The sequence below is a fragment of the Ceratosolen solmsi genome, unplaced genomic scaffold (assembly GCF_000503995.2).
Source record: "Ceratosolen solmsi marchali unplaced genomic scaffold, CerSol_1.0 scaffold30, whole genome shotgun sequence".
Taxonomy (NCBI): Eukaryota; Metazoa; Arthropoda; class Insecta; order Hymenoptera; family Agaonidae; genus Ceratosolen; species Ceratosolen solmsi.
Window position 1 is genome coordinate 4,977,131 of NW_011948421.1, and position 13,184 is coordinate 4,990,314.

A 13,184-nucleotide genomic window follows, 5' to 3' on the forward strand; every position below is an offset into this window, starting at 1 on the left:
GTTAATAATTTTATTTTATGTAATTTTATGTTACAAATTAAATTGTACAAAATAATATTTTGAAGAAGAAAACATACCTTCATAACAAGTTCATTTACAATAAAATAACCAGTAACAAATTCAAATCAACAAATCAATAATCCATAGCTTATCAGAACGTTTGATTTTTCTTAATTTTTATTAATTTAAATAGTAAAATGCTCTTAAAATTACAACAAATTAAGATAAAAGAAATATTAATAAACCGAGGGCACCAATAACATATAAATTTGATTTTTATTGCTTCAAATATATTACCGTTCAGCCTTTTAATTTGAATTGAATTTCTTCGGTTAGTAAAGAATTGTGTATTAATTAATATTTTAAGATATTTGAAACTATACATAAATTTTAATACCTTGACATACGTATTGTGATATTTTTGGATTCGTCGCTTCTTTTTATCTTTCACTTTACTACGGCGTTTATCCCTTATTCACGAGATATTACAAGTATAATATGCAAGGAATGTATAAAAAAGAAAAATTAACATAAACATAAATAAATAGGAAAAACAGGAATGAAAATATCACAATGGAATAAGTACACGATAATTCTACTACATGTAGAGCGTGTTGCTTAAAATGTATGGAAAAAGTGAAAAAAATTAAAGCGAGAATAGGTAACGATGTGGCGTTATCACAAATTATTCCATAGTTATACGAATTTATCATAGACATTAAAAAATAAAATTAAAAAAATAAATAGAAAATTAAAAATACACGCAAACACAAACACGCAGATGAGCGAGAATCGCGTTAAGTTATGCCGTGAAATAAATAATTAGCTTTAGGCTGTACTATCATTGTACTAACAAGCGTATACGAATTTTCATGTACAAACTAACGAAACGAATGAAGATAAACTACGCTATAAGTTTATTAGATGTTTGGGCTTTTATGAGATGACAAAGCTGATAAATTATGAATGTAACTAAATTTATAATAAAATAAGCAAGAACATATTATATACGAATGAATTGTTTTGTTTTAAAGTTTTATATTCACATGATAGAACTAATTGTAACTTTTATTAATATGTATTATTTAGGATCAGTACTTACGTATTTCTATATAATTGATTGTTCTTTCAATTAATTTATCATTTTATTAACTATTTTAACAATAAATTTTTTATTTTTTAGCTTTTGACCAAAATACAATACTTATTGCATAAATAAAAATTAAGTAGATGTTATTTTTTATAATATTTAAATTAATGTAGATGTTATTTTGTAGATTGTATTACAAATATATATACAATAACATTTTTATATTATATGCAATCAAAATCACATTAAAATTAGTTGAAATTAAAAGTATTACATTACAATAAAATTTCAACAAAATTTGAGGAATCCACATTTTTTACAAATAAATAATATAAAGATTATTAAAAATTGATAAATTGAATTACAACAAAATATTAATAAATCAAATTGTATAATTAAAATTTTGTAAAATATTGAACTTTTTAATGTGTGTGAATTTTACATATTAATTCACAATTAATTGTAATTTATTTGATGTCAACTTTGTCATCGTCAAAATTATTTTATGATTTTTTAATTATATTTGTGTGGCACACGAAGAAAAGATTATATGTTAGTATATTTATAAAATAATATATTTATTTGCATGAAATTTTTCCCAAGACTGACTAACATATGGAAGTATATTAAAAAAAAAAAGTATTACTTTGCATCCGCAATTATATAATTTATGATGAAATTATTGAATATGAGTGTAAAAAAAATAAAATTTACATTAACATTGATATGGATGTATGCATAATAATATTGAAAAGATATTCATTTAATTACGCGCGTTACAAATCATTTCTTGAATGATTTATAATGAAAATTTACCTGAAAAAAATTTATTTTAATTTCATCTTTGTATAGTTTTGTATAGAAGTCAGCTGAGTGTGTAAAATAAACCATTATTAAATATTTTCTTTTCTTTATTTATTACAAATGACTTCATGCTAACACAATAATAACAAAAGAAACAAAAATAATAAGAAACTGTAACTGAATATATTAATATGAAAATATTTGAACTATTTATTATGCAATATACTAGCTATATATTGAATGTAATTTGTGATAAATATAAATGACAAAATGAAACGAGTGGATTTACTTTTATATAATAATGATAATTAATAATTTACCATTGTTCAAAGAATTTTCGGGGATAAATTATATATCATAAAAATTGGTTGTTTTTTATTCAATTTTTGATTCATAATACAGTTAAATTTGCGTTTTCATGAAATACAGAAAAAGAAAATATGATACATATCTAATTTATTATTTGCCTATTTTAAAACATTAATATATTTTTCAGTTAATTAATATTTTTATAGAAAAGTACTTTATAGTTATTTTAAATAATTTGTTGAAATATTGAAACTTAATTTCAAATCTAAGTATTCGTATTATAATTTTGGTTAGCGTATTTATTTAATGTATTCATAATTTGCAAATTTTTTCAAATAAATTTTCTTTCATAATTTTATTCATTATAAATTGCTTATTTGTAGCTTAAGCATCAATAGTTATATAATACAATTTTGTTTCAAATAATTTATATTTTTACTATGGATAAATGAAATTAAACAAAGACAACTCTTATAGCTTTAGCTATAGTTTGAAAATAATAATGATATATACTATATGAAACTTTTAGTAAACATATGTATTGTTTTAGATATGTATAATGTGTAAACAATTTATTTAATCACGAAATATTCATTTATTATTTCAAATTCGTATAAATTATATATATATATATATATTATTAATAATATATACATTATTAGGTAAGTAAAACAAAGTTATAAAAAATTATGTTCATTAGGTATATCTATATTAAAAATTAGTTCTTTAGTCAATTCATATTTCTACATTTTCTTTGGCACATAATACATGAAGTAGAAGATACTTTAATATATAGTTAATATACATCAGACACTTACATGACAGTATTACATATTTGACAGTTTATATACACTTACATATGTTTGGATGAACATATATTCATAAATACACATATTGGCACACATTAACATTATCAAAGTACAGTCTTAAATTCAAATGATTTGAAAGTGAAAAGTAATTCATATTAAACATACAAGAAATATATCATTTTTTATAACTCTATATTTTTATATACCTATATCAATTAATAAATATTGACATATATAAAAATTAAATTTTTTTAAAATGATATTTAAAATATAATTTATTGATTTTTATAGGAATATTAAATTTTCGATATTTTATGAAGTTAATTTGTTAATTATTAAATTTCAAATTTATAAATGCTATTATTATTGTATAACAAATAAATTTCAATTAGTGCATAGATTATGATTAATAAATTTGTGAACAAAATTAATATTAATATGTAGTCATAATTGTTATATAAATTTTGTATTTAAATAATGCACGCTTACTACAATATTATACTTTATTTTGAAATCTTTTAATTTTCAATACAATATCTCTTATAATATTTAGAAAAAACTAGAATTATATTTATAAAAATTCATATGTATATTTTTTAAATTTATTTCCTTTTTCGATTTCAAATTTATTATAACAAAACTATACCTATTCAATTTGAATGTTAAAGTTTTATACATTTTAAACATTGCTTAAACTTATAAAAAATATTCGTAATTTTTAAGATATGATTCTAAGAAGGTAAAACAGTTTTGCGAAATACGTGATATGTCGCAGATATTGATATTAATACAAGTAATGACTTAGGTAATATATAATTTGATAAATCAACGTTGTTTTAAATCTTATATTCTAATATTTGACTATAATCAGAGAAATCGTTAATTAGCTACAAATTATAATATAATTTACTACATATATCAAATATTATCTACATTATTTATATTATTTCTATCTTATATGATGGTCATTTTATATTACTTTTGTTTCATTTAATTCCTTTTTAAAATAATCATTATTTACTATACAAAATAGGAATAAATATTTAAAAAATTGCATAAAGCATGAAAGAATGATGACATATATTTATCTTTAATAATGAAGAAATACATAATTGAAGATTCAAGCAATAAATTAAATTAAACTGAAAATATTGTGCTTACTTTTTTTTCTATATAATTTTCTCTCAAAATATATTATGCAATTACTTTCTATTAAACAAGTTTTTCTAAGCTGTTTTGCAAAATTTCATCATCTGATGTCTCAGGTTCTGTATTTAATTTGCTAAAATCTCGAGTATTTGGTCTTCCCTCAAAAAACTTCAATCTTTTACTTGGTTCTAAAAGATTTTTAAGCTTGAAGTTGTCCTTTTCGACATCCCAGTTTGCCCGTCTCGTGTAGATTGGAAAAAAGCATCCTGCTTTTAGAAAATATTAATTTAAATACAAAGAAAAATAATCAATAATCTTTTAGAAATAGATAAATTAAATAACAGTTTCATGGAAAAACATGTTTTAATAGTTACTAATATTACATTATTATAACAGCAAAGGCATATAATATAAATAATCATTAAGGAAGTAAAACACATGCAACATAACATTTTTTTATAATTCAAATAATGATTAATGCATTGCAATAAATATTATGTACATAATAGTGAAGTATGATGAATTGTTTTACTACAAATAAAATATAAATAAAAACTGGGTATTCGCAATAATATAACTACAATACATATATACAATGAACTTAAAAAAAAAACTTTTTAAATAAAATTTGATTTTCTTAAATATATAAGTACAAAAGTAAAAACATTCATGCTCACAATAAATTAAAAATAAAAACTAGATTAAAATTCTATTTCTATTCGCCGACTAGTTTCCTGAATTTCACATCAGGCTCTTCATAACGAGATTTTCTACCTCTTTTTTGATATCTCGCTAGGAGGGCTGCCAAAAAGATGCAGAAGCCAATAAAAAATAATGCCGTAATAATTGCCACTATTACAAGCGTTTTTTGAGATGATTTTTTAGATTGTACAATGCTGCCATCCTGCAATAGTGTTGAATGAGCTTCTGTAGTATTTTTTGATTGAACTAATTTTAATGAAAAATTCAAATTTTTTGTATCTAAAAAGATAATTGAAATAAAATTATTTTTTAAATTGCTTAATAGCATTACTATTGAGAATACAAAATTTGTATTTTATTCAAATATATAGTTATTAAATTATAACGTTTGATTAATTTCTATATTTTATTCAGCATATATTCTCAATAAATCATTATAATTAATAAATTAATTTTTATATAAATAGTTTAATAACTGTTTATAACCATAACTCTTGAAAGAAATTAATTTATACAAACATCACTAGTGAATTTATAAAATAAACTTATCATAGAATTACCTTGATTAAATTTATATATTTTATGCACATTAAGTTCAACCACGTATATTTCACGTTCATCAAATGTAACTGCTATATCATGAGGATTACTCATGTCCATATGAGGCCCAAATTGTGACAAAATTTCTCCAGTATGTATATTTAATACAAAGCCTCTAACATGTGTCCCTTCTGATAATCGATTTCCATTGATTAAATAAAGTCGATCTTTAGCATAAGCAATACTGTAAATTGCTTCTCCTAAAATAGCATTCTTATATTCTCTATGGAATGATCCATTACTAGCAAAGTTGCAAGATATTCTTGCATTTTCTCTATCTGCAATGAATATATAATCATATTCTTCAGCAAGTGCAAGAGCGTGAGGTACCAGGAATGCATTCGATGGTGGTGGATTCTGATATAAAGGTTTACCTAAAATAAATTAATAAAAATTATTTCTATTTATTATATATATATATATATATGTATATATAAGATCATTTATTTATACTATGTCTTAAAACTTGTATGATAATGGTGATAAATTTTGTTATTTGTAAAATAAATGTATTTTTCATGAAATGTATTTTCCATTAAAAATTTATGTTAATAACAATAACTGCATTTATTTGAAATACCTTCAAAACCCCAAGTTCTTCCCCATTGTAGTATTCTTTCACCATTTTTATTGAATTTAATAATTCGGGAATTACAATAACCATCACTAACAAAAAAATCTCCGTTACTTTGAATAGCTGTCGCAGTTGGTTTACAAAATCTAATATTATCATTTCCTGGTTGAAAAGCTTCACCCAAAATCAATGAAGGCTTTACTAAGCTATTTGCAAATAAATTATTAATGTCAATTGTTTCTGACATACTAGTTCGCTGATTATATCTTCTTCTCATTTGTTGCTTATGTTGTTCAAGATCTTTAGCATCGAATTTAAAAACTTGATGCATAGCAACATCTGTTATCCAATAATTTCCTAAAGAGTCTATTGTCATACCATGTGGAAGATAGAACATATTTCTACCCCATTCTCTTAGTACCTTACCATTCTTATCCAAAAGAATAATTGTATTATCTCTTATTGGTCCTCTACCAGTAATAAATTTATTGTCACTTCCAAAAGTGGAGGCATCCCAAATTCGTTCTCCTCTATGAAAAATACCAATATTTCCATATGGATCAATTGTTACTGCTGATATTTGTCCAAAATTCAAATTAACACCCCACAATTGATCCCATTTAATATCTACAACAAAAAATGATTAAAATATCTCAAAATATTGATAAATTTTGATAAATTTTGCGTAGAATCAATGGTACTTTTTTACATGTTTAAGCTACATTATCAGTTATTTAATTAAACAACTTGAGATTTTAATAAAATGAAAATACATTATTAAAAATAATTTTAAAATATATATAGAAAAAATTTCTAAAAAAACCATTGTTAATTACTCACTTGGATCTAATTTATCTGAAACATTTGTATGCATAGGAATAGGTAAATAAGTGTTCTTATGAAATGGTTCATCTAACGGAGAAATTGGAGGTTCCAGTCCACTATCTCTTTCATCAATATCAGGATCTAAGTACTCTTCAGAAGCAAATTTATGATTTTCCAAATGATGTACAATTTTCTACAAAAAACATTAATATAAATTAAAATAAATCAGATAATTATTTCCTATTAATGTGTTGCTTATAAATCTGTTCTAAAACTAATTTCAAAAACTACCGTTCTTATAGCTCCATTGGAGAGAACACATATTTCCAATATTAATAGACAATAATAGTAGATAATTTTGTGTGAAATATTCTCCATTCTTGCCTCGTAGCGTCATGAGTTTCCTTCAATAAAAAATTGACGATTAAAATTATTTTTTTAAAACAATACTTCCGCGCTTTTAGATTTACGTTTGTTATGTTGTGATATATTTATATTGATTTAAGTGTTGGCTGATAAAACGGAGGTTACTGCTCATGCCATTGCTGTTATCCGAGATACAACTGCAGGTCTCTTTCTGTTTTCTTTGATTTGCGTTTTGTATGCTCGAACTTGTATATCTTTACCATTCGAACGTAAAATCCATATCTTGCAATTCTTGTTATCACTATCTCTTGTATATATGGCTACTTATTTTCCCGTATGTCTTTCCTTGTTCCACTATATTATTGACACTTGTTGAGCATCAGAGATCCATTACAATAACTTTCTAATACTAGAATTAGTTTTCACGTAGCATCGCTTTAGCAGACTCTTCAGCGGCACGTGCAGTGTTTAATGATACGTCAGATATTAAGTGTATATGAATTCGCAGTGCCCTACACTTATATAACAATATGTTGACGTGTCATTAATTTACGGTTCATTTTAATAGTTTCATCCTTCTGCAGGTTTTCCTCGTTTCGCTTTGGTTGTAAGACGTATATAAACAACGTAACTGTATAATTATATCCATGGTTGCCGTTCTATCAAATATAAAGTTTTTGTCATGCACGAATATACAAATGCATATATATATATATATATATATATATATATATATATATATGTATATATATATGCATAAATATTTATCTATAATGCACCCACTCACTCCATATATTGTTCTTCATTCTATAGGTCAATACATTTCTGTTGGCACATTTGGAATAGGTTATGAAATAATGTTTTTATATATTACAAACAGATGTCACTAATATCGGAATTAAGATAAGCCAGATAATAATTATATTCCCAATTTAACTAATTTATTTATTACATCGAATGTGTTAAAAATTCTACGAATATATTTGACTTTTTTACATTTATGAAAAAATACTAAGTGTTCTTTATTTATTAGAAATGAATTAAGGGCGTAAAGCATCTCTTATGGATATTTATTAATCATTAACCAAATATATGCTTTATAATTATTTGTATCAATATTTGTAAGAGATAGAATTATTTATAATACAATTTAAAATTTTAATTAATACAGTTTTATATAAATTTTTTATACTTTTTCAATTTTTATGAAATCATATTTTTATGAATAATTTTATTTATATGTATGTTTTAATAACAAAATTAGTTAATATTGTAAATTTGAACGATTTATTTATGTATATTCTTACATGAGTAATTTTTAGAATTTACAAGTTTCCTATTGAGATTTATTGAAGTCTTATTAAAATTATTTGAATTTATAACTCTTTTTAAAATAGTTTAAGGAGCTAATTTTTTTTACAGGATCAAAATTTATAAAGATGATTATCTCAGGAAAAAATTTTTTTTTAATTACAATTACTTAACAGTATTAATATAAAATTATTAAAAAAATATTTTAGCGTTCCATTATTTATATAAAATGAACAGTAGTTATAGGTAAATTTCTATAAATTAGTGGCTATATCGAAGAATTATTAATATTTATAAATTCTGTTATCTTATAGATTAAACATATTAATAAAATGAAAATTTATAGAGGTGGATGAGTTTTAAGGCACTTAAATAGATGCTCTATGATCTTTATCATAAATTATTTATGTATTATAATATTATTTGAAAAATAAAATAAATTAAATAGGTATATTTTTTAAAAAGAAAAGAAAAGAAATTAATTATCGAAAAATTCTTATATTTAGAATATCAGATGTTCCTTAAAATGCTTTCATAATTATTTCAACAAATATAATATTAGATTTTTTATAAAATTGTATCTTATATAATTTACAAAGCTTTCACAAATTATATGCTTTTTCATATGTAGAACATATGTAGAATTTTCGTAAATATACATATTAACTGTAGATTGAAATTATATTATAACCTTATTACATTGATATATTCGTTGTAACTTAACCTATATTGTACTGTGTTATGTTCGCTTTGTGATTCACGTACTCTGCAAATCCGTTTCCTTCCTTGTAACCGCGTCGCCTGGAGAGAAGTGGGTTTAGTTCCTTCCTATAAAAAGGCTCGGAGTAAAGGCTTCGGCTTAGTTATTCCGAGTCGTTCTCATATTGACATAACTGATCTAAGCATTGCTTAACAGTACGCTCTTTTGCCTTTTACGAGCGTTGCCGTTTGTTGCGTTTCTCTGTTTTTTTTTTTTTTTGTGAGCACTACTTTTTATTGCGCTTTCCTGATCCTTCCGTACGTTCCCTTTCAATGTACTTTTCGACTCGAAATTTTCCCTAGTGAAGCATGGAATTTCTAAATCTATATAACTCGGCAAATTTATCAATTACCGGTTTATTATTCATACATATATCATATCTGTTTTATATCATGGCTAATAAACCTTTTATTTAAAAATTAAATATATTTTTATATAGAAATTTGAATTAATTTTTTTATATTCATTTATTTAGCATCCTGGTACACATGTACGAATAATAATACGTACCTCTAATCAAATTATCAATACATAACTAGCTTTATAATTTATGACATTTGAAGGAATTCAGCGGTCGTATCGGAATCCATCAATTAATCAGTTAAAATGGTATAGGTGGTATATTTTGTAAAACTATATTCAAGAAAAATGCCAGTCACTACATAAAATTTTTGTATAAATTGCAATTTAAACAACTTTTTGCGATTAATGTAATCACTATAGGTAATGCTCTACCTGCTTTAAATACTTTGACAAATCAAATATTGATAGAATTGTCCTTTATCTATGTACTTCACGGAATAAAGTATTTTATAGTGATAATATCATCATGACTACACAGATTCGTTTGCGGGTAAATTAGTCTTTTGAAAAAATCAATTCCATTATTGGAGTTTTTCAAATGAATATCAATCTATAATTTATATCAGCGTTACTGTCTTAAGGAATTGAATGCCTGTAAGAGTTGAGACATGTATTAGTAGACTACTGTTCCTTAGACTTCTATTACTGTTGACTTCTATTTTTATTATCCGTAGTCATACCATTTACATACTGTTGTTAACATCTACTATGATCCCAAAAACAACTGAAAAATAAGATGAACTCTGAACGTTCAAGTCTTATCCACGGTTATGATGTGTCTGCCGACCGCCAAGTGATGAATGGATGAAGTGGGCAAATGCACATTATAACCCCAACTAAAACCAGGGTTTGAAGACGCGATATAGCGTCAACTATTGTTTTATTGAATATATTACAAACCAAGGAATGCGGTTACATGTGTTTCCAAGAATCAAAACGACCACATGGTATCATTGAAGAAGGGACAAGCTGTTGCTCAGCAATCAAATAAATTGTCGAGTTTTGTCTCTTCGCTATTTTCATGTCTCTATCACTTTGTGTCCTTCTATTTTACTCTTTTTAAAATTATTCTTCTTAAGATGAAATCCCTCCACAAAAATTATCCATTCTATTTGAACGGGAAATACATACAATTTAATATACCTTGCAAAAGATCTCACTGTCACACGTTCATCTACTTAAAATGAATAAAAATGTTTTGTTAATCCGATGGAATGTTATTTTGAATATTTTTTCATTAATATATTATTATTTAAGATTAATTTTTTATGATTTAAAATAATTTAATAATATTGTATTAGATACAATATCATTTTTAATTTTAGAATTATAATATAAATTTTACTTTATATTAAAATATAATAAGAGTTTGACTCTAATAATCTAAAAATTTGTCAAAATTATTAATTATTGTGAAATGGTAATGTCGTATATCTCTTCAACAAAGATTAATTTCAAATTAAACAATTTAGATTAGTATACTTATGAATTCTTGTATATATAATAACTTTTACATAATGAACATGTAAAAAATTCAAATAAACAGTATAATGAAAAAGTAATTAAATCTTTTATAAATACTATATAAAATTTATTTAAAAAAAATCAGACAATGTGTTTAATGAATGTTTGATATCCACATTTTCATTGAACAAATAGCATAAATTATAAAAAATATATTTATATTTATAAAATTTAATATATGATAAAAACATGACTAATCGATACAAATTTTAAGCTTATCTTGTCGTATGTAAGAAAATAAATAGTACAGTTTATCAATTTGTTTTTATTTATCATAATATAATATATAAATGCATTTTTATAGATTGTAATTTGTATTAACATTACTTTAGATTTAAAACACTGTAGTTAAATTATTTTTTGTACTACTAAGTTTCTTCGAATTATATGTTATAAATAAATTTTTAATTACTTTTTAAAAAAATAATATCACTATATATAATTTTATGGTTTATACGCCAATAGTAAACATAAAAGTTTAATGAAAATACTTATCCTAAAAACTTATTTTTATTTTCAGTTTGTAACTGTATTTGATTGTTTATTGTACAGTGAAATGAGATCAAGAAATACTCAAAAGATATTGAGAAGATATTTGGACTGCTTTTGGTACTCTGGACTGTTACCAAAACTTTAACTAGTGGCGGCAGAGCGTCGATAGGTCTGCTGAGACAGTATATATAACCGATTCTGGAGCCACGCTGTCGCTCATCGATCTGCTAACATTACATTCTTTTTCTCCTTACTTTTTTACAAGACGTACTTTAAACAGAATAGACTTAATATTTATCAATTTATCAATTTACTTATCAGTATCAATACTAACCAGTATAAATACCAACCAATGAAATTATTTAATGAAAATAATATTAATTATTACATATTATATAATAAAATTGAATTATAATAAACATAATATAAATTATTTTATATTATTATTTACATATAAAAATTTAATAAGAGAATTAATTAAATTTGTTTAATCAATATCAGAGAAATTTTAAATAAACGTAAGTTTAATTTTTAAATTATAAATAAATACTCGAAAATTTGAGTTGTATTACTACGATTATGAAAACATGGTATCTTTGTATAAAACGTAAAAATGAAAGGATTTTACATACCTGAATGTAATTCAAAAATTTACGTAGTTTCACTGTAGTTTGTCAGCGCACTCGATAAATGTATGAATACAATTAATTCGACAATACTAAGGTACGCTAGAGTAAATAGTTTGGAATTTCGATTCGCATGATTTGAATACTAATAATGAAGGCGATTCTATTTCCTACATATATATTTTATGAGAGCCCGGTAAAATCCCCAAGCAACCATGTATAGATAATCGATAAAGAAAACGAACGTATAATTCAATTGGTTAGTGCTTAACCTTCTTTTAAATAGTTTTAAAAATAATAATTTTAGACAGAATATATATAGTTATATAAAAGGCATAAAAAATATGAAAACCTGTAATTAGATAATTACTTTAGAGCAACGTTTAAGTACATTAGTATTCTGATTTCTGATAATAAATCCAAATATTTAAAATAATTTTTAACCGATAATTTAGAAAATACGAACTTGTACATTTTTAATTTGAAATTTGAATAATAATAATATATATGCATATATGATAAATTAATGAGTACTGATATATAATTATATTCAAATATTTAACGATGTATTTATACATTTTATTTCATGACAAAATGTGAAGTATTGTAATTTATAGAAATATAAGTAGTTTATAAATGTTTCAAAAGTTTCAAATTTTGTTCAGAATTAATCTACTTTTGACAATAAATTTTTATTATTGTTTTTACAACTCTTTTATTTTATTAAATTATTTTGAAACTAATAAATCTTTATAATTAATGATATATATATATATATATATATAAGGGTATCTAATATTTAGTATTTCATGAATTACTAGTACACAATCATAGTTGTACAAATAAAATAAATAAAAAATGAATCGTGTCAATAAAAAAG

General features: G+C 23.3%; 1 protein-coding gene across 1 annotated transcript; it reads right to left on the minus strand.

Moving 5' to 3' along the window:
* Positions 1-4,171: 4,171 nt before the first annotated feature.
* LOC105361409 (Peptidyl-alpha-hydroxyglycine-alpha-amidating lyase 1) lies at positions 4,172-7,721 on the minus strand. Its single transcript, XM_011498582.1, has 7 exons — positions 7,333-7,721; positions 7,154-7,266; positions 6,878-7,055; positions 6,044-6,664; positions 5,424-5,837; positions 4,936-5,142; positions 4,172-4,430 (listed from the first exon to the last, which is right to left on the minus strand). The coding sequence occupies exons 2-7, from the start codon at positions 7,238-7,240 to the stop codon at positions 4,225-4,227; spliced, it is 1,713 nt and encodes a 570-aa protein (XP_011496884.1). The 5' UTR covers positions 7,241-7,266; positions 7,333-7,721; the 3' UTR covers positions 4,172-4,224.
* Positions 7,722-13,184: the final 5,463 nt, after the last annotated feature.